This window comes from Mycetomoellerius zeteki, unplaced genomic scaffold, assembly GCF_001594055.1.
Source record: "Mycetomoellerius zeteki isolate Tzet28-1 unplaced genomic scaffold, Tzet1.0 scaffold182, whole genome shotgun sequence".
Classification (NCBI taxonomy): domain Eukaryota; kingdom Metazoa; phylum Arthropoda; class Insecta; order Hymenoptera; family Formicidae; genus Mycetomoellerius; species Mycetomoellerius zeteki.
The window spans coordinates 1,466,589-1,490,467 of record NW_017256778.1 but is presented as its reverse complement, the minus strand read 5'-3'; the positions used below and the strand labels follow the sequence as shown (position 1 = coordinate 1,490,467).

Below are 23,879 nucleotides of genomic sequence, written 5' to 3'. Positions count from 1 at the left end.
TATTATTGTTTATGAAGATTAATTATTGTTGTCATTTTAATATATTATTATATGTATATTACTATATATGTATATGTATATTACTATTACTAGTAGGCGCCGCAGCGTTTCTTCAACTTCACTTTACACTTTTTTATTCGACATCCTTTTTTGTAGATAATTGAAGCTAACGACACTTTACCGTTGTATGCGGATCGGTGAAAGATAGGAATGAAACGTATAAACGCGCGTGGCGCGATGACGCGCCCGTCATGTGTGCGACTATCTTCCGATTAAAAAATCTCTGTCCGTTAGTAGATTTCCGCACGACGAAATCACCAAATTAGCTGTATCAAATAGCATGTCGTAAGCGTTTATGCACGTCACACTCTACCGATTACACGTCCGTTCGACGCTTTTCGTCTTGCGAAAACGCAATAAAATTTTGGCAACAAAGATAACTTTCCTAATAACATTGATATTTTCCTCGTCGATTTCACAAGATGCGCATTAGAATAAAAAAGAAGTAGGAATCTCAGGGATCATACGCGGTATCAGCCTGCCACTTATCTTACATCATATTGTGAAAGAATCAGAAATAGAGCAAGTAGTAGTTGTAAAGTCAGCTGTTATTAATCCCTTGTCAAGGTTTCTGGCTCCGTTTGCGGGGATCTTTATCAAAATGTCAACAGTGTGCATGACACAAAACCGGTGAGAATTAGTAGCGTAATTAAAAGGATTTCCTCACTGGAATTTTTACAACGAGGTTTTAAGGACGTGGGGACGATAAGATTACGCGCAGCTGATACAGGAGTACCGGCATTGGAACACGCTTGCGATCGCAAAGCCGCGAGAGCATAATAGTCTCGCGTCAGATTCTCGTTAGTTTCTCGCTTGTATCTTGTCGACGCGACGCGAGTAGAATGTCCGACGGAGAGCCTCCGCCGTTTTTTATTTCGAGACAGAAACCGCGCTTCACAGTGGTGAAGTACCTACCGGTACTCGGCTGGTTACCGCATTATACTCGATTGAAGGCCGTGTCAGACCTGATAGCGGGCATTACCCTGGGTCTGACTATGATTCCTCAGAGTATGGCCTACGCGGTATTGGCTGAACGGACTCCGCAGGTATCACAGTCCGTCGTTCTCCTTGTTCGCTTTAATTAAGACTATGAGCATAGATAAGCTGATATCTATTTAATGACTATAAACGTAAATATACTATATGTATATACGATTTTTAAAAATCTCAATTTGTAATCTATGCACTTGCAAACAAATGCACTCTTGAATCTTGTTATCTCCTTAGATGCTAGACTGTTCTAAGACTTTTTGGTCTATATAATACTATTATATTTATTACTGATATGATGTGTCTCTCTATGTCCTTAAAAATATTATATGACAAGTAATGCTTACAGTATGGTTTGTACTCTTGTTTTGTGGGCGGTTTCCTATACGTTATCTTGGGAACCATCAAAGAGGTTTCGATTGGTCCGTCATCCTTGATGGCTCTTCTGACGTTGCAGTACACGAGAAACATGCCGCAGGATTTTGTAATACTCTTGTGTTTTCTGGCTGGATGCGTAGAATTTTTAATGGGTGTACTAAATCTAGGCTTGTATTCCAGAATTATCTAATCGACTAAATTTCAATTATCTTCGTTCACGTTTTTTCATTATCATCATGTTCTATTGCATTGTTTATAAGTACACCGATATAAAATTGATCGACACGATTCTTCCTGCAGGATTTTTGGTGGACTTTATATCAGTTCCAGTCACATCGGGTTTTATGTCAGCGGGAGCGGTTATTATAATTATCGCTCAGATGCAGGCCCTTCTGGGGTTGAAATATAAGTCAGAAAATATTATAGACAATCTGTACAAATTATTTAAGAATATTAATAAGATCCGGCTGGCCGATTCCGCACTCGGAATTTTCTGCTTCATATTTCTCCTAGTTTTCAGAGTGAGTGTCAGAATTATAAATAAACAATTTATAACAATCATAGAAGTATCATGTAGATTTTATCTTTAGAAATTAAAAGATATTGACTATCCTTGCATAAGAAACAAGACGGATGCTCCCAGAAATGCAATGATAAAAAAAATACTTTGGTACTTCTCCATTGGTAGGAACGCTCTCATTGTACTTATATCATCCACAATAACGTACCAATTCGAAGCGAATACAGGATCCATTCCGTTTATACTTTCAGGTATGGACCTTATTTGTAATTATTGGTAATCGATTCATCGAATAAACGAAATAATGATTTTTTTTAATGATATAGCTATCATAAGCTGAAGTAAAAATAATCTATTCTCAGTATAGTCATTGTAAAATTATTAAAATCTAATAATTTATAACGACTTTTAAAACCATTATTCTCTTATTAATCAATTTTACACTAAGCAGTTCCATTTAGAAATGTACTACGATCATGGAGCGTTATAGCTTGTCAACATCTTTATCTTACAGAAAAAATCGAAGCCGGCCTCCCCAAAGTATCGTTACCGCCTTTCTCATCGCAAGTGGGAAATCAGACTTACACTTTTTTTGACATGTGCGCTCACTACGGATTAGGACTAGGGATACTTCCTGTTATAGCCGTCTTGGCAAACGTAGCGATAGCTAAAGTATTTGGTATCGAAATTTCCATAATTCTTTCAATAATTTCAATCTCGAGTCAGACAGCAAATTGCCCCCGTAATCATAATAAAATAGAATTAGACTTAATAAAATAATTTCATTATATTTAACAAAATCTGATTTCATTGATTAATTTTGTTGAAATCAAGGAAACACGCCACTAACTAACAGTAGTACCCAAGCAGAACAACAAGTCATGATGTCAAAATGATGTCAAAATGACTCAAAATGATCATTAAAAGTCACTTTTCAATTCATTTTAATGTCATTTTGACGTTATAACTTGTTCTGCTTAAGTACACACATACAACTGTTAGTTACAATTTCCAACTCAACAATATAACCGTTATGTGTTATATAATTATTATATCTTATATTAAAGTTATATTAAGTGGAAAATTACAACAATTATGTTAGTATTTCCCAGTGAACACAAGTTACATGTAACATATCTGTTAGTTCCCAGTAAAAAATTTTTTATATATCAATATATATACATATGTATGAACGTACCTAACACGCATAAATAAAGGAAAGGCCCCTATTATATGAGATATTATATGAGCTGACTTTGGATAAATTCTAGAAGTCTATAGGTAGAATTTAAAAAATAATAGGTCATTTTGAAGGGAATTTAATAAGCTTTAATAATAATGTTATGTAAAATTTAATTCAAATTCTATTTTTTTTTTAAATTAAAGAAATGTAAAAAGTGCCCGGAAAAAAATGTTTCATATATAATCATATATAAAAAAAAATTATATAAAACTATAAAATTATATATAATTATATATAAAATATGTCCATTTATATAACATTTTTTCTCGGGTGAGCAAATCGCAAAGTCAAAAAATTGTGCTCCTAATATGAGATGCTCAGAGAAATCGATAATAAAACGCAAAGTACATCAGTATTGCAATTAAAAAATTTTATTTAATGTTTCCAAAATACAAACAAACATAGCTAGTATGCGCGCAAAATGAGCATGTGATGCGTTGTACTCAGGACTCGTTTTCAAGTAGTTGGAATCAAGCATTGCAGAAACAGGCAATCGATGTTCATTCCGGTTGTCCTTTTTGTTATTGTATAATAACATTTATACTTTAGCAACGATTTTCACTATGCATAGGAACATAGGTTATTTCATATTAGAAATACTCTGAATATCTCATATTATGATTTCCACGCGTTACGGTTTTATGATCATCAAATCTAACACACTTCTGTAATTAAGCAATTCAACATATCCCGTATTTTTCTATTAGTACGACCTTACTGTGTCACTACATGAAGAATTTATTGCCAAATGTTTACTTATTAAATAATAAACAAGATTTAAGGGCTTATAATTATCTCAATGAAACTTGAAGACATCCAAATTCTAAAATCTTGTTTTACAACGACTACAGGCATGATAATAATAAATTTTCCACTAATGCCTAATTTTTTTACCTCTAAATAAATACAAAAAAATGCAAAAAAATTTGCTTATATGTACATAACTATGTATAATTTTACATGCAATTATATATAAGCAATTCTTTTACATTTTTCCAAATTTGATTTTTTCTAAAACAAACAATGTGAAAATTTTTCTTTTAATTATTTTTGATGTTTCCTCATTATTATTAGTATTTTTAGTACACTAAAAAGTAATTTTACAAATGAAAGAAGGATGTATGAACATGTATGGACATATTTCATACATAATTACATATGTTTATGAATATTTATGTATGTTTATGTATGTTTATACATATTTATATGTATTCATGCATGAACAATTTTTTATCGGATTGTAATTTCCCACTTAACAATATAACTGTAACATAACACGTCTTATATCACGGTTATATTATTGAGTAGGAAATTACAACTAACAGTAGGTATGTAACTTTGTTTTTCAGTGAAAAAAGTAATTTCTGCTCTTGCACTCATGTACATTCCGCGAGAACCAGCATGTAACGATTCAATGCTGATCTGTCTACAGAATTTTATCATGCAGCCGCATACCTATTATAGTTTAAGAAATTTATTAACGATGTTACTATTGTCCCTTGTTACTTTTGTCCCCGGTCTTCCCTATTATATATGTCTTCATTTCGAAAATTGATCTCCTACGATTTGTCGTGCAAGATGAAGAAGGATCAATTGTTCGGATAAAATATTAGGCATATCTTGAATTTTTTTTCCTCTACAAATTAGAATACTTCGGATTGAATATTTTACTAAGCGAGTAGATAAAATTTCATAACAATTAACTAATTTTATAGCATTGGGCACTTCAATTAACGCAACGCAGGAAATGCTGGCTCTGGGCCTCTCCAACATAGTGGGCAGTTTTGTGTCATCGCTTCCAACTACTGGTGCGTTTACCCGAAGTGCAGTCAGCAATGCCAGTGGAGTGCAAACGCCTATGGCTGGTCTATATTCCGGTAACAGAAAATCAAATAACATTAATTTAAATTTGCAAATGTATTCATTTCTTTCGTACGCAAGAAATACGAGATGAAGCTGAAAAGGAGCCTGTCAAAAATTACTATTAGATTGAAACGTATGTTCGATTATATACTTGATGTATAGGATTTATTAAACATTAGCATTTAACAACTAGCTTTGGCTTGTAACAGTTGTAGCCCTTTATTATTTTAATTTTAGTTCACCTAGTTGAGCCTTAATTATTATTTTATTTCTTGTTAAAAATTACTATATTTTATCATAATTTATTATTACTCAACACACTTAATATTTTGTGCATAATTAGAGAAATTTATGATTCTAATCTTGGCGCGATAGCGTGTAATATGCAACATGACATTGTATAATGATACGAGATACTCGTGTGGCATAAGCGTAGAACAAAACAAAGATGTAACAAAAATAATAGATGACATTGCACTTTGCAGGTACTATGGTATTGCTGGCACTGAGCTTTCTAACATCATATTTTTATTACATTCCACGAGCGACACTAGCTGCTGTGCTGATATCTGCCGTGTTATCCATGATCGATGTGAAAATTATGAAATTGCTCTGGAAGGGAAGCAGTCAGTATTACGTTTTCACGTGTATATAGATTAGATGGGGAAGATAAAGTAATATACATACTTATATATAATATACTTTTTTTCTTGCAGAAATGGATGCAATCGCGGCGACAGGAACCTTTATGATTTCCGTTTCTTTCGGCATTGAGATCGGACTCCTTCTTGGTGTCCTTTTCAACTTGATCCTTTTCATTCGACTGTCCGCGAGATTGACGCTTAAAATAGTCAATTGCAAAGTAAATGCTGTCATAAAATTTTGTTTTTTAATATTATACTTTTATATACCCGGGAAAAAATTGTATATGTATGGATATATTTTATATATAATTGTATATAAAATATGTCAATTTTTTTATATAATTATATATAAATTTATATAATTTTATATAATTACATATAATTATATATGAAACATTTTTTCCGGGAAATTAAAAAAAGAAGAATAATCTTTCTATTAGGTCGCAAATGCTTCGTCTTTGAAATAATGGATCGATATAATTTATACAGTAGTACATAATACAAATATACAATAGTATCAAATAATAATTTTTTTTATTTAAAAGTTTTAGGTGGATATTTTTTTCTGTTTCTAAGAAATTGGTATATTCAAAATATCTTCCATCATTTTTATACACATATGCCTGAATACGACTAATCTGATATTCATGTTATTATTTTAAATCTCTTTGTGTCCTGCATTATTTTAATAACAAAGTATTTGAGACCTAAAGTTCATAGGAACATTTGCTCTTTCTTTTTATCTAGAAACCCCTTACGAATTTTTAAAACATACTTATAACTCGCTTTGTATACTTAACAAATACATCATATATTTATATGTAGTGTATATATACATCATATATATGTAGTCTGGGCATGTATTTGAAATACTTTTATTTAAAACATAGTTTTTGCAATACAAGTATATTTTGTATTTTGTATTTCAGCGGAGCACATGAAAGTATTATGTATTTTGTATTTAAAATCGAAAAATTATAAGGTTTTTTGTAATTCAAATAATAACATTAATTGTCAATCTTAGTATTTGAATCACAAAATACAAAATATTTGCATGTGCGCCGTTGAAATGCATAATATTACAATACAAAATACAATTGTCTTACAAATACTATTTTTCAAATAAAAATATTTCAAATACATGCCCAGCCCTGAGTATATCAGTTACGTGTGTACATGAATGAGACTATTAAAATTATTTTTTCTTTTTTAGACTCGTCTAGGAAATAGATATATGATGCTAAAACCCGAAAACTGCCTCTATTATCCCGCGGTAACTTCCTTCAGCGAAAAAGTCATGAGTTTAGCTGGAAACGACGTTCCGTTGATTATGAATTGCAAAACATTCAACAGTCTCGATTACACTTCAATCAAGGTATCGGATAACTAAATTCGCCAAATGAAATTGATGAATGATTTATTTTCATTGATCCGTAAACGATACTGCTATTCGAATTGTAAGTGATTTTCTACGACAGGGTATTGAAACGTTATCGAAAAGATTGAACAGCGAGAAAAATCAATTCTGGCTATTGAATCTTAATTCCGACGTCGTGAAAAGTTTCAACATTCTCGTTGACAACAAATACCTTCGTCTGATCGAAAAAGAAGAGAGCATTGCTGATGTTCTTTACAGTATGTATTATTATACGTATATACGAAATTTATTGTTTAATATTGCGATAATTAAGAGCTATAGTGGTAATTATCACGAAATAATAATTGGGATATAATCTAATGATGAATGTTTTTTTCAGACGATGCTTTATCTAGTGAAAATTCTGAAGATCGGATCAATATTGCTGTGAAAAAAGCAACGGAAATGAAAAATCTGAATCACGGAGATCTTTTATATTCAAATTCGCGACAAAAGAATTCCAAATCCAATGCCGAAGAATTGACTTTAATGTCACCATCCGAATGTAAAATACAACAATAATCAAACAATTCTGTCTTTAATATATAGCCTATTGATTCTAAATATAACTGGATGCTATGTTCCGTAAAGCACATAATACGCACGATGTGTCATTTTAGGTTTATTTAACTTTCGATAAACAACAAGAATAAAATGATACATTATGCGCAATATATACGCTTTATGGAATCAAGGGAGAATTATTTGGATCGAAGTTAAGTTTTCAAAACAAAGCATTTAGATTCTATACGGTGTCTGTAATGTAAAGATAAAAATTTCTTATAACGGATTTTATCGAATATACGCGTGGCAATGATTTCGTTCGTCTTTTCGCAATAGACTCGAGTAGAATATGCGTTTAAAGTGAAAAGATTTCTCTCTATATCAAAGAAACATAGCATGATAATGTTACATTCATTAATTAAAAGTTGCTGTTTGCAGCGCAAACCGAACGCTTTACTAGCGACTCACTGTGAGATTCAAAGCAAGATGAGCGTTTATTAACGCCGAAACCATCAAATTGACTTCCGACCTGCTAGAAAATTCACTATTATTATTTCACATTACATTATGAAGCACAAGGATATAATCATAACCGTCACGAATCTTCTAGAAGGTCGGAGTAGCAAAAGCGAGCGCTGCACAGATCCGCCCGCCACATTCAATAGAAGTTTTTTGTGAGACACGAACGCGAATTCTTTCCGAATATACCAACACTCGGTTTTGAGCTGAAAGTTCTTCGCTCTGATTAACTTTTTCAATCGTAACTCGTTACATCGTCATTGCTATCACAAATTACACGCATCGAGATAGATCATAAGTCGCAGGATGGTCTAATATATAATTGGGCCGCGGTGCTAGATCGCAAACGGCCGTGCACATTGTACATTAATTGGTAAGCTCAAATACACGAAGATAGAAAATAAGTCTGTCTTTCTTCATCCAATTCTCTTCCCCGTAATCTCCTTGCAGTCCATATCAAGCATTTCCGATTGCACATTAATGAATTTAACATTGTTATGCTGTTTTATTATTTATTTTTTCAAAATATGGATTTTCCACTAGAATATCCTTAAAGATATTTTCAAAATGTCTGGAAAATATTTTCAGGACATATAAAAGATGTTTTCACGATATCTCAAAATCATTTTTCAGATATCTAAAAGACATCTTTTATAGACTTTATAAGTGCCATCCTTGGTAGCAAGTTACGTCATTTTGTCAGCTTGCTACTAGGGATATAGTTGAAATCTATTAAATTTCTACAAGATATCTTTAAAATAGTGTCGCGTACTATCGTCGTCGTAGCAGATCCTAGATTTCAAAGGGTGTTCTCGCGTGTTCACGCATTCCGAAGATTTTCGTAACTGCGCCATGGATTTCCGTAACCGCGATACATGCGTCGCGTAGAATTACGCTAGAATCGAGATCTCGTCCATCAGAGAAGAGAAGCGGGTTACTTGATACCGCGTGTCGAAAACGTATCGCGGAGGCCAGAGCGCTTGCATGCCGCAGAATCAATCCGTTTGCCTGTACGTTGGAAACTATGTAATTGACTGGGAGAATAGATTTGTTATTATCTCATTGTTATTAATTCTGCCTACTTTACTGTTTTCTCGCCTTACTCGTTCTCCAAAAGATTCTCCGTTCCCGACCACGAACCACCCCCTCTGCCATTATCGTGGCTGAGCAGTCGGTTATTAGAGCCGTCCGCATTCGTGAGTCTCTACACCTCAGTATTTTCGAGTGAGAACGTACCGAAAAGATTTAAGAAAGAGGAGCTCGCTCTCTCGTGCCTGGCACCCAATCATTGACGTGAAGTTTAGAGTATGTAAAATTTGAGAAAGCCGTTGTGTTACCAGTAAAACTAATTGCTTGGGGTAGGCTCTCATTGAATATTTTGAATTTTATGTAATGTCACGAGTACTAATTGCACAAGTGACAATTGGGTTACGAACGATTGATAAAACAAATGTATTAATAATAATTTTAACGAATCAATAATAAAATGATAAAAGAAATGTATAACTGTTAAGAAACGTGATTTTGTTGCACAATCGCTGCCTTCGATCGATTATCGGAATGCTAAACGGGCGAACACCGAATCGTCAAGGTTGACCCGGAAAATGTCAAATAAAAGCGAGACCGCGGATGCGGTCGAGGGTCACCAATAATTCTCGCTAGCGTCGCGTTATCTATATCCGTTGACTGTCCGAAAAGATAAAGTGTCACGCGCGCATTGACTTTATATTAAATCTGAAAAGTGTAAAAGGTATTAAATAAAATTAAGTGAGCGTAAACGTATAAGCAATATATCGTTTAGTGAAAAATATATGAAAATATAAAAATAAACTCTAATAGTGAATCAAAGCGAATCTTCATCCATTTCCTTGGCGACATCATAGAATCCGAAATCCGAAAAGATTGACTTGCTGCAGCAAATTAAATGGTAAAATATGGCATAGTATTTTTAATTAGCTGCAACAGCCAATTAAAAATGCTATGCCATATTCAGCCAATCTTTCTTTTAGTGTATGAAACGTTATTCTTTCTAAATGGTTACAGACTAAATATTTAGGAAATAAATCTCGATTTTTACAACATTGCAAACATTCAACGACATTGCACTAGCTATTAATAAAACTAACATTGAACAATTGTTAAATATTTTTAATAATTATCATCCACGACTTAAATTTACTTTCGAGATACAAATGTATGAGATGTAAATGGAGACACTCTTAACTTTTTGGAGAAGTTACCTTAATTAAACAGAATTATCACAATAATAATATATGATTGGAAACCTTCGTCGTCAGGTCGATATCTAAATTCCTTCTCTAGACATCTATTAGTATAAAAAGAATGCATTATTTTAGGATTAACGAATAGAGTTCTTCTTCCCTCTCATTCAACTTTGCATCAGAAGAATTTCGATAAAATCATAAGGATTCTTCTAAATAATGGTTATCCATTAAATGTGATTTTCGCTATCATCAAAAGGGTTACATAAAAAAACTCGGCTAGTTAAATTGTAAAGTAGATAATAATAGCAACAAGAACGCAACATTAAATGTTGATGAAACCAAGAGACGAAGGTTTTTTACGGTACCGTTTTTTACGATATTGTTCGAATCTTATATATATTTCAAAAAAAATTAAATACCTTTTCAATAAAAGTTCTTACATAAGCATATGGCATATAAAGGTATAAATAAATTAAAGAAATCTATCCGCGTTCAAAAAGACGAGCTCCCTACTCTGTCTCATTTCAATGTTGTATATAGATTAAATTACAAGGACTGCAATGCATCATATGTGAGACAAACAGGTAGAATCTTAAAAACGCGTATTAAAGAACACAAACCACATCAATTGGGACACGATACAACATTCAGTTAATATTGCACATAGACTTGAATTCTCACATGATTTTGATTGGAAGAATATAAATATTTTAGATGAAGAGAGAGAAGAGTTTTTACATCTAAAAGATTTACGTCTGAAATGATTTTCATAAATTAAAAATAAATAAAAAGCTTCTGAGAGCCGGCGCAAGTTATTGTTGCGAATAAAAATTTATTATTATCAGTTACAAATTTAAATACGGTTCGACTCATGTTTAGGGTCCTCTTCAATGATAATATGTTGTAAAGTATATAATGAGATTTCTACATTACGTGGACAACAATGTTAACTGTTGGGTCGAAGCAATCGTATGCAGACTACAAGGATTTATCGTCACTTTTAATCGCATTCATCAAGGTTTTTCGCATAGGATGTTCATTAAATTTCCTGATTTAAAGTATTTCTCCGGCTACAATTGCGCTAAAAAGTTAATCGCGTACAACCTACCTCCGCACTAAAGACGGTTGAAATGTGGCAACACACACACACACAGCATGTCCTTGTCTCGTCGCTCGGCATGCAAGGAGAATTTCATCAAATTACATTAATTACTAGGGCAACCAAAATATGTATAGGGCATTTTTTTTTATTTGACTAATAAAGAAATAAACTAAATACAAATTTGTTTCATAAGAAATTATGCATTTTGAGTTATGTTGAACATATTTTTCATATTTCACACATAAAAGCATATTTTTGCATATTTCACATATAAAAGCATATTTTTGCATATTTCGCCTACACATGCACAATATTTTATCTATTATATTTTTATTGTATATTTCACATCGTTTTCTAATTTAAATTTATGATTAGTTTTTTTCTGATCTAATAAATAGGATTTCTAAGATAAGTTTTTCTCAATCAGAAATATGCTACAACATATTTTATATTTTTGAAAAAGGAATTGATTAGATAAACGATTCCCACACGCCCGCGCCGGCGCTCTCAGAAGCTTTTTGTTTATTTTTTTATTTGTATCATTAGAGCCTACACAATTTTGAGGTTTTCATAAAGAAACAAATAAATGGCTTGAACATTAAAAATGACACGGAATCTTTTGACTCTATATATTCAAATTTATTTACAAGGACTTGATGTTTCCCTCTCCATCTTTGTCAATATTTATATATACTTTAATTATTGATTGCGTCTATCACATGAGAACGAAAGATAGAACTGATATATTTACCGAGCGACTTGTCTTTGCGTTTATCATGTAAGTCTAATAATTTATTATTGATTATTTATTATATATGTCTGTTTAATTCGGTCAAAATAATTTTTCTTAGTTAACTTGGTAATTATAATGAAAATACGCTTGGACATTACAATTTTATCTGCACGTTTACATTTCACAAGACACCGCTACATATCGTAGAATTCGTTTCCTGAATTTTGTTTTGTTTTAATTGCATAATCAAATTAATTAATTGTATTCTTATTTTCTGAATGAATATTTGCGATATTGAGAAGAATCCACAATATAGGATCGAAACGTCTATTAATGTATTGATTGAATAAATTCATTACGCGTACATCCTGTGTTCGGCTCTCATAGGCATTATCACACTGAGAGAAAAGATTGACTGCTGCAGCAAATTACATGGTAAAATATAGCAAAGCATTTTTAATTGGTTGCATCAACCAATTTTTAGTTGCGTTAGCCTATCTGCAATGTCAGTATAGGATTCGTATAGGCTAACGCAATTAAAAATTGGCTGCTGTAACCGATTAAAAATGCTATGCCATATTCAGTCAACTTTTTCTTTCAGTGCACTCTTTGAGAAATATATCATTGTTTCAAGAATTATTTTACAAGAGTATCTATAAATAATAATACTCACTACAATAAACTTAACAATGATAGACAAGAAGAGCTACGAGCCGAAACAGTTATATGATAAAAATTTACGTCTCAATGATTAGTCATTTTATGTTACAACGTCTCTTGACACATATCGCAATATTGCATTGTTTTATTTCATTTGACTGTTAAATATTGACTGTATTTTTACCGTTTGACTCTTTTGGATCTAATTTTATATTTGGACTTATATTTATTAAGAACTTATTTATACAAAAACCGAAATCCACCCAGTTGACTCATTAATTATTGCGGACGGCGTAAATTTCTGTCATATAATCAGATAGACACCACCGTTATCAACCATGAACCATAAAATACGTGGACTTTCGAATTTGATACAGTAATTTGATGTATTCATTTATTTTTTTTATTTTATATTCATCCAAGTGCCCCCATGTATCGTTTTATCCTTATTGTTTACTCAGTGTGAAACAAGGATAAGATGATACACGGGGGTACCTAGATGATGTTTTCGAACGCAGCCCTAGTGTGTCCGATGAATACAAAAATTTGTAATTGAACTCCAAATTGTATTTATTCAAAATTTTCACATAAAGAAAAATGTAATCATATATTCATTCAAAATTTTGAATTTTCAAGAAATATTTATTCACAAAAAACTATGAATATTTAACGAATATTCATATTTATTCAAACAAAATATAAACTGAAAAAAAAGGTCCAATAAGCAATCGTTACTCTTTAATTATAGTCGGCACTTTGATGACATTAAGTAAAAAAAAAATAAATTTTATTTATTTTTGTCATTGTAATATTCAGATTTTAGAAGGAAACTTAGAAATTTTGAAAAATATTTTAGAAAGCAATATATTTTTTATTTATAAATATCTATTTGATAGAGCGTCATATCATATTCCGATATAATTCCGATTACATCACAGTAATGTTATAAACATTTTATAAGATATTTTGGACACGTTGTTCATTATGGTCTATTGACATTAAATTCAGAGATATATTATTTATTAAATAACTAACTGGCTCATAGCCCATTCTTTTCACTACCGATATTATTTATTCCCAATAAAAATGTCTTTGTTTAATTCATAGGTTAAACAAGGACGCCAATCGTATAAGTCGCGAACTAAGCACACAATGAAAACGTAGCCATTGTTTTTATAGATTATTGTTTTCTTTTGCAGGCTTGCAAGCTATGTGCAGATAATACAAAGTAAAAGTGAATACAAAATGAAAATATTCGTAATCATATTCAAAAAATATTTATTCAAATGGAATGAAAAAGTATTTATTGACGAATAAAAAAGAAGTGTATTCGAATAAGTATTTTCATTTATTTTTTATTCATTTATTCGAATATTAGGTGTATTCACCGGACACACTAAGCATATCACTTTTACAACTGCACTTAGGCGCCGACGAGATACTATTATCACAGACGGTCTGGGCAAATTTTTGTGACTGTCTATGCCATGCGGGATCCAATTGAAGAACAATAACATTATCGATAATTGATATAAATTTGCGATTATACATAAATATTTGAATAATACATTATTAAATTCACGACTTTTATTATACAAATGCTGCATAAATAAATATGCATGCATATACTTGTAATATTATAATATCTTATTTTGTCGCAAAATTACAATTTTTTTCTCTACAGTTATCATCTCTATTGATAATCAAACTCGGAGGATAACATTATAATCACAGTTTTAAATAAAAATCGAACATATTTAAGTTTTAAATATATATGTATATATATATGTATATATACACACATTTACAAAATTATAAATAAATCATAAAATTAGTACTATATCAGTTTCTTACTCTTAGTCACTTAAATTTTAACAGTCACGTCGTTAAACTTTAGCAGAATTTCTAGATAGGCCGTCTTTAACAGCATGTTGTCGGTGACTTAGGTAATTGTAGAAACGAGTTTTTGTAAGATATCTTATCGTAAAACATGCAAGATGTCGCGAAATATGACAAGATATTTTGTTACATAAGATATCTTTTAGATCCCTAAAGTTCATTCTACAATTACATACACATGTAATATTTGTAAATGGTAATTGTTATTAGTAATTGGTCAATTCTTATAAGTGCACGTACGCTATTGTAGAATAAGCTTGTACAACATATTTTAACGTAAAAAATGCAAGATACTTTTTAGAAATCTAAGACATCTTTTTTTTTCTGTCTGGAAAGCCGCGACAGCGCAGTAGTCTCAAGTTAGTTTCTTGCTTTCGTTCATTGACGCGAGGATGTCTGACGAGGAGTGTCCGCCGATTTCGATTTCGGAAAAAAAACCGCGCTTCACGATGACAAAATATCTGCCGGTGTTCGGATGGCTATCGCAATACACTCGATTTAAAGCCGTGTCAGATCTAATAGCGGGCATCACCCTGGGTCTGACTATGATCCCTCAGAGTATGGCCTACGCAGTACTAGCTGAACGAATTCCACAGGTATCACAGTTCCGTTCGTTACAGTTTCCCTTATTCGCCTTAATTAAAACTAAATTTAATGACAATAAAACATAAATTATATTTATATATGTATTTCTTAAATATGTACTTGATTTTTCTAGTTCGATCTTTTTAGTCTACATTATTATTACTACTATATTTAATACATACTATTATTTAGTCTATACTATTATTTAATCTATACTATTACTGATACGATATAGTATCTGTCTGTGTCCTTAAAAATATCATATGATAAGTAATAATTACAGTATGGTCTATACTCTTGCTTTGTGGGCGGTTTCGTGTACATTATTCTTGGAACCTGCAAGGAGGTCTCGATTGGTCCGTCATCTTTGATGTCCCTTTTAACGTTGCAATACACGCGAGATATGCCACAGGATTTCGTAATACTATTGTGTTTTCTGACTGGATACGTAGAATTTTTAATGGGTGTACTAAATCTAGGCTTGTATTTCAAAATTATCTAATTGACTAAACTTTACTTCACGTTTTGATATTATCATCTCTTCTATAGCATTCTTTATAAGTACATCGACATAAATATGATCATCACGATTCTTCCTGCAGGATTCTTGGTGGATTTCATATCGGTTCCAGTCACGTCGGGTTTTATGTCAGCGGGAGCGCTCATTATAGCAATCGCTCAGCTGCAGGGCTTTGTGGGATTGAAATACAAGTCGGAAAGTATCGCAGACAATCTGTACAAATTATTTAAAAATATTAATAAGGTTCGATTGACCGATTTCACACTCGGAATTTCCAGCTTTGTATTTCTTCTGATCTTGAAAGTGAGTGCCAGAGTTATAAATGGATTATTTACAATAATTGTAGAAGTGTTATATAAATTTAATCTCTAGAAACTGAAAGATATTCCATATCCTTGCATGAGAAACAAGAAGGACGCTCGCAGAAATAAAATTATAAAAAAGGTACTTTGGTACTTCTCCATTCTTAGGAACGCTCTCGTTGTTCTTGTTACATCCACGATAGCGTACGAATTTGAAGCGAATACGGGATCCATTCCGTTTAAACTCTCAGGTATAGACTTTATTTGTAATCATATTATTGAGTCGATTCATTAAATAAACATAATGATAAATAAACAAATTTCCAAAAGGTTCATCTTTATAATCAAAATTAACAAAGTATAGAAATACAGGATATGTGTGAGCCAATCGCGGAACTTATTGCGTAAAACAATACGTATATTTTTGTTGTATATATAATTGTGTATTTAGTTGTATGTACCAAATTTTATTTAAATGACACAATTTTATATATTCCCGACAATGTTTTGTCCACGATTGTACACCCAGAATTCTCCATACGGTCTTCCAACCGCTTAACCGCCATGTGAGCAACTCGCGTTACTCTGGGAAACAGCTTAGCTCTAAAATTTCAAGAAGATGAAGTCTCGCCACTCAATTTTATATAATCGTTTAATTGTTTCTGAAGAAGGCTTAATTACGCAGTGAGTTATTAACGTACGAGGTATAATGTCTGACTAATTTATGTACAACTGAAAATGACTGCGTTCGGCAGAGAAAACTAATCAGTTAGCGCTTAGTGATTCTTTAATACGATTGGTTCCTACACTTAGATTTTACGAAGAATTAAAGGCAAGAACCAATCATATTAAAGAATCACTAAGCGCTAACTGATTAATTTTCTTTGCTGAACGCAGCCATTATATGTATTGTTTTACGCAATTAATTCTGCGGTTGGCTCATACATACCTTGCATTTCTACACTAACTACTGTAAACATAATTTAATGATTTTTAAAAATAAGAGCTACCACAAACTGAATAGTCTATATATAGCCCTACTAAAAAGTATTATGTCATAAAGTTACATAACGAAATTATGTAATTAAGATAAGTAAACCATGTAACGGATTATTCCAAATCAGTGGTTTTTTAAAATCACGTAATTTGAAAATCGCATGATATTAGAAATAATTTCATCCATCATGTTATTTTATAGTTATCAAATTTTAAAAAGTTGAATGATAAAAATAGAAGAAAAAACATACCATCGTGCAACTTTTCAAATTACGTAATTTTAAAAAATTACATAATTACTGATTTGAAATAATCCGTTACATAATTTATTTGTCTTAATTACATACATGATTCCGTTTATGTAACTTTGTGATGTAATTTTTTCAATAGGGAATAATCATTGTAAAACTACATTGAAATCTAATAATTTATAACACTCTTCAAACTCATTATTCTGTTATTAATTAATATCATTATATAATATGTACTAAATAATTTTATTTAAAAATGTACATAATGTTTATTTGTCATACCTTTATGGAATATTATGACATGTCAATATCTTAAATCTTACAGGAAAAATTGAAGCCGGCATTCCCAAAGTATCATTACCGCCATTCTCATCGCAAGTGGGAAATCAAACTTACACGTTTTTGGACATGTGCGCTCATTACGGATTAGGGCTAGGATTACTTCCTATCATATCCGTCTCGGTGAATGTAGCAATAGCCAAAGCGTTTGGTATCGATTTCTTCTATAATTCTTTCAATAATTTCAATTCTGAGTCACAGACAGCAAGTTGCCTTCCCTACAATCACAACGAAATAAAATTGAGTTTATTTTTAATAAAATCATTTTATTATTTTTAACAAAATCTAATTACATTTTATTAAAAATATATAATAAATATTCCAGTTTTGACGATTTACCTCCATACAATTCGTTATGTAATATGTTATGAAAACGAGTAAATGAATTGTTCGGATAAAATAATAGATATATTTCGAATAACTTTTTTTCTTACAATCCTCTACAAATTAAAATACTTTGAATTGAATATTTTGCTAAATGTAAATAAGACATGTAACAGCTCGTTGTAACAGCTAAATGATTTTATAGCGATGGGCGCCTTCATTAACGCGACACAAGAAATGTTGGCTCTCGGTGTTTGTAACATGTTAGGCAGCTTCGTGTCGTCGCTTCCAACCTCCGGTGCATTTACTCGAAGCGGAGTCGGCAGTGCCAGCGGAGTGCAAACGCCTATAGCCGGTCTATATTCTGGTAATTGTGAAATCCTAATGACTGCATTAATTTAAATTTATCTTCATTCGTTTCGTATGCAAGAGACAGAAGATGAAGTGAATAGGAGCTTGGCAAAAATGACTATATTTAAATTACTATTTTGCCTTATTATCTAATGTCTTATTATCTATAATTGTCTTATTAAAATATCTCATGCATAATTAAAGAAATTCACGATTTTAATCTTGATACAACAGCGAGGAAATGTAATATTATAGTAATGACACTTACATTCGGTAAAAATTTATCATGCATGAATATGTATTGTATAAATATAATTATGTATAAACATACATAACATGTATAAATTCATAAACATACATAATTTTATATGATATGTCCATACATGTTTATACATCCTTTTTTCTCTTGTAAAATTACTTTTAAGTGTAATAGAAATAATAATATCAATGTGAAAATATTAAAAATAATTAAAAGGGTAATTTTTTGCACTTTTGTTTTAGAAAAAATCGAGTTTAAAGAAATATAAAAAAATTTCTTATGTATAATTATATAAAATTATGCATAATTGTATATGAGCAATTTTTCTTTCATTTTTCCAAAAATGTTTTTTTCTAAAACGAACAATGTGAAAATTATCTCTTTAATTATTTTTGATGTTTTCACATATTACTATTATTATTTCTATTATATTAAAGACTAATTTTACAAAAGAAAAAGAGATGTATGAATATGTATGGACATATTTCGTATATAATTATACATGCGTTTATGAGTATTTATATATGTTTATGTATGTTTAAACACATTTATACATATTCATACATGACAAATTTTTTACCTGGCAACAAAAAAAAGATATACTAAAAAAAGGAACAGATGACGTTGTTTTTCGCAGGTACTATGGCGTTGCTGGCGTTAAGCTTTTTAACGTCGTATTTTTATTACATTCCACGCGCAACGTTATCAGCAGTGCTGATAAGTGCTGTATTACCCATGATCGACCTAAAGATCATAAAAGTACTTTGGAAAGGAAGCAGTAGTTAGTAATATGTTTTTTCATGTGTACACAGATCAGACTCTGGATAGATAAAGCAATAAATTTACATAATATACTTCTTTTCTTGCAGAAACGGATGCGATAGCGGCGACAGGCACTTTTGTGCTTTCCATTGTTATTGGCATCGAAATCGGACTTCTTCTCGGTATTTTCTTCAACTTAATCATTTTCATTCGATTCTTCGCAAGACCGACATTTCAAATAGACACCTGCAAGGTAAATGATGTCATTTTGTATACGTATTTTTACATATGATTAATATATGTATATATATTTTTTAAATTTTGTATTATATAATTAAAAATATATATTTTATATATGTATTTTTATGTGTAAATTATATTCTGTATACATGATTTAACGGAGTCTATATATTATATATGATATATATACATAATACTAGTATTATGTGTAAATGTGAATAAAAGTATTAACTGTTATTAAGATTATTAATTTATTCCTTTTTAGACTCATCTAGGAAACAAATATATAATGCTAAAATCCGACACCTGTCTCCAGTATCCCGCAGTAACTTCTTTCTGTGATAAAGTTATGAATTTAGCTACAAAAAACGTTCCCTTGATCATGAACTGTAAGACATTCACTAGTCTCGATTACACTTCAATCAAGGTATATCGTTATCGTATGAAATTAATGAATAATTTTTTTTATCGAATATTTTTATTCGTAAATTACACTTTGTTCAAACTATAATTTTGATGACAGGGTATTGAAACGTTATCGAAAAGATTAAACTGCGAAAAAAACCAATTCTGGCTGTTGAATCTTAATTCTGATGTCATAAAAAATTTCGACATTTTCGCCGACAACAAATACATTCGTTTGATCGAAAAAACAGAGAGCATTGCTGATGTTCTTTACAGTATGTATTATACAAAACGTATATTATACAAAATTGCGATAATTATATGAGCTATAACAGTAATAATTAGTATTTATCACAAAATTGATAATTGAATTATCTAATGAACATTTTTTTCAGATGATGCTTTATCCAATCAAAATTCTGAAGATCCGATTAATGTCACAACGAATTCCCGACAAGAGGATTCCGAATCCACCGCCGAAGAATTAGCCTTAATGTCACCATTGGAATGCAAAATTATACAACAATAATCAAACGGAGATAGATAGTCTTTAATTCAACCTAGCAATTATAAATATATGAATATAATTAAATAAAATTACTTAGATCGAAATCAAGTTCTCAAAACAAAGGCATTTAGGCCGATATTCAGATCTTATATATTTAATTAAGACTGTCTGAATATTTATACATGTTTATGTATGTTATATATATTTATATATATTTATGCATGACAAATTTTTTACCGGGTATCAGCTATTTTAATTGATTCCCTGGTGGAAAAAAAATTTTTACGAAAAAGTACAGAAAAACTACATAGATTGAGACAAAATCAGAAATTCTTAATTTTTCGTAGATATTCATAGTGAGATGTAAAGTGGCGTTGTTTGAGGGCGGAGAATTTTTAAGTTTTTCAAAGAAACAACATCGCTCTACATCCCACTACAAATATATCTATGAAAATCTAATAATTTCTAAGATCTTGTCTCAATCAATGTAATATAGATCAAATATTTTATGTAATATTTATGATAAATATAAATAAATATTTCTAAAAAGTATTTTTTTACTTGAATTATAATGTATCATTAAGTATTTTCATAGCATTTTATTATAATATTTACAATTGTGGTATGCATGTCAAGTACATACATATCATATTTATTCAGTGATTCAAGATTGAATTATTTAAGCATTTTAAGATCTAGCTTCGACCATATAGAGCTCTAATTTATCGGTTGTGTCTTACAATAAATATTTCATATTATTTATAATAAATGTTTATAATCTGTGCAATCTAAGACCACAAAAATATTTACAAAATATTTAAAATAAATCTTACAAATATTTATAAACATTTTGTAAATATTTTATAAATATTGTATGCTGTCTGGGGTAGTTTTTCGTAAAATTTTTCCGTCAAGGTTTAAATTCATTCAAGTACAGTATGAATAGCCAGATACAAGGATAAATTAATGAAGCGATGATATTACGACAATTGAAAATTCCAGTAACACGAATATATCTGGAGCGTGTGCATGAAAATGTTTATAGTGATTTTACAATTGAAAATTGGAAAGCACTCGAATCTTTATTCTTTAATCACTGTTTTATCATCAAAATGTAAAAATCATGGAGATTAGTATATCTTCGATGATAAAATAATGTTTTATGAATAAGGTAAAAAAGCTTCATTTATATTATATTTATCTTATAATATATTTAGAACAATCAAAATGATTGATAATGTCAGCGTTTTCCAATTTCCACTGAACGAATCAGACTGCCTCAGATCACTCTAATTCTCGTAAGATTAGTATCTCATCAATGACAAGTTTAAAAATCATACGCATGCACGTTAGTTTAAATTTAGCGCAATTTTCTACTTACTCGACAAATTTTCGTTCATTTTTTCCACTTTTTTCTTTTTTGTATCGTGGAGAAAGCACTGAGTGGCGCTGAGATCGTCTCATTGTATGTTGTGTTCGTGTATATTGCACTTAGATGCATTTAAATTAATAAAATATTATTTTTTATGTGTAGCGCAACGATTTTAATTATTATTTTTATTTTCTACTAACGAAAACACATAATAATAGGATTTTTTCATTTGTAAATTAAGTCTATATTCCGTATAATTATCAATTTTTCGATAGCAATTGAGGTTATATGAGATTATAGCGTTTCAGTCTTGTTGTAGTCTTTTTTTCTGGATTATAATAGCTCTAAAATATGAGTGTAACTGAGTCCGAGAAGAAACGCTTACAATCCTTGAAGGAAAAGAAACGGGCATTCAAAGCAAAGGGACAACTTATACAGCAAGCATTAAAGAACTTGGTGAGTTTATTCAGTTGTAATTGTATTATATTTTATATATATATATATATTACAGGATTATTATTTTTTTAGGATAATACTACAAACAATAAAAAAATTATATTTGATGATGTTAATGAACAGCAAGATGTAAAACAAAAGAAAAAAACGAAGAGAGATTTGTTTGACAGTGACAATGACAATAACAACGAAAAAGATTCTTTATGGAATGAAGACGAATTTAAAGTTAAGAAAAGTAAAAAGGTAGGCATTTGATACTTTGTTTTATTTTTTTGATAATGGTATTAATATTTATTTATATTTACAGATTACTCTTGGAAATGATGCACGTTTTACACTAGATGATCGTTTCACAGAAGAAGACAATCGGACTAAGGAAAGTAAAATTGTTGAGGACACCGATGAGTGTAATTTGCAGAAAGAAAAAGAAAAACAATTGGATATCTTAGAAAGCATTTTAGGAGTACCGCTTATTATAAAAAATCCAGAAACAAAACCTATTAAGTAAGAATTATCTAAATGAAAAAGAACTTATAATTGTTGCTTTGGATATCTAATAATAAAGTACTTATAGGAAAGAATTAATGGTGAGATATGATCCAACTGAAAATGGACACTGCGAATATGAAATGAAACCTGTACAACAAGAAACTAAGGAGAATAGTAAAAAAAAAAAGAAACATAATAAATCCATGTCAGAAATTAAGAATCCTGCAATTCCCGAACCAGAAGTGTCAAAGGATATTTATTATACTCTATCTGATACTCTGACAGAAAGTTTGAAACAGAAAGGAGGATTTAGTTTATTAAAATTACATGGAAAGGAAAGAGATGACACAGGTTTATTTAAAAATATCACTTTTATATTTTTGTTATTCTATGTCTGTACACGCACTATTTCAGTTTCTTGATTCATTTTCAGAAAATATCAAGGATGATGATACGTCCACAGTGGAAAATATTAAAGCCCAATATTTCAAATTTAATTTTAATGCAAATAATGCATTTAAATGTGATTCATCTGATGATGAAAATACACCTAAAGCACCAGATATAAGTAATGAAATGGTTGACGAAACTAAAAGAGATATTCAAGAAAATATTCTGTTTGACCATAAAGATACTCTATTTTTTGATAGCAATGATGTAAGATTTAATGGTACGTATAATAAAAAAACGGTGGAATCAGAGCATTATTTAAGTAGACATTATAAAGATATATATTTTTAGAAGCTGTAAAATTCTTCAGTACAGAAGCTGCTTCAAATGATACACTTAACAATTTAAGACGTGAATTAAAAACAATTGTACGTATGAAAATTCGTAATAATGTAAGGAGACATCAGCCATATGGTAAGAAAAGAAAAATTAAAAAATTTCAATAATATTTTTTTATCTTTGAATATTTATATTTGTAAAAAAAGATGTAGTAATAAATATAAAGTAATTTAA

At 30.5% G+C, this 23,879-nt stretch overlaps 2 protein-coding genes across 3 annotated transcripts; both read left to right on the top strand.

Moving 5' to 3' along the window:
* Positions 1 to 49: 49 nt before the first annotated feature.
* Positions 50 to 20,675, top strand: LOC108721809 (sodium-independent sulfate anion transporter). 2 transcript variants are annotated; one of them, XM_018446574.1, is made up of 11 exons: positions 50 to 1,106; positions 1,400 to 1,595; positions 1,729 to 1,949; positions 2,019 to 2,199; positions 2,463 to 2,627; positions 4,907 to 5,068; positions 5,540 to 5,680; positions 5,771 to 5,916; positions 6,912 to 7,073; positions 7,177 to 7,333; positions 20,487 to 20,675. In XM_018446574.1, the coding sequence occupies exons 1-11, from the start codon at positions 903 to 905 to the stop codon at positions 20,618 to 20,620; spliced, it is 1,869 nt and encodes a 622-aa protein (XP_018302076.1). In that variant the 5' UTR covers positions 50 to 902; the 3' UTR covers positions 20,621 to 20,675. The 2 variants fall into 2 exon arrangements, with proteins under 2 accessions (XP_018302076.1, XP_018302074.1); XM_018446572.1 differs by lacking the exon at positions 20,487 to 20,675 and adding an exon at positions 7,456 to 8,594.
* Positions 20,676 to 22,189: 1,514 nt separating this feature from the next.
* LOC108721738 (MATH and LRR domain-containing protein PFE0570w) lies at positions 22,190 to 23,797 on the top strand (the record flags this gene model as incomplete). Its single annotated transcript, XM_018446434.1, has 7 exons — positions 22,190 to 22,202; positions 22,291 to 22,427; positions 22,500 to 22,670; positions 22,735 to 22,931; positions 23,002 to 23,267; positions 23,350 to 23,586; positions 23,658 to 23,797. Coding segments are annotated over exons 2-7 (1,116 nt in total), but the record flags the coding sequence as incomplete, so codon positions are not given.
* Positions 23,798 to 23,879: the final 82 nt, after the last annotated feature.

What these genes read in the sequence shown, in the direction of transcription:
- LOC108721809 (XM_018446572.1), top strand. Translation starts at nt 903, where the DNA reads ATGTCCGACGGAGAGCCTCCGCCGTTTTTTATTTCGAGACAGAAACCG. An exon ending in AATGGGTGTACTAAATCTAG is followed by an intron (nt 1,596 to 1,728) that starts GCTTGTATTCCA and finishes TTCTTCCTGCAG; the next exon opens with GATTTTTGGTGGACTTTATA. An exon ending in AGCGATAGCTAAAGTATTTG is followed by an intron (nt 2,628 to 4,906) that starts GTATCGAAATTT and finishes CTAATTTTATAG; the next exon opens with CATTGGGCACTTCAATTAAC.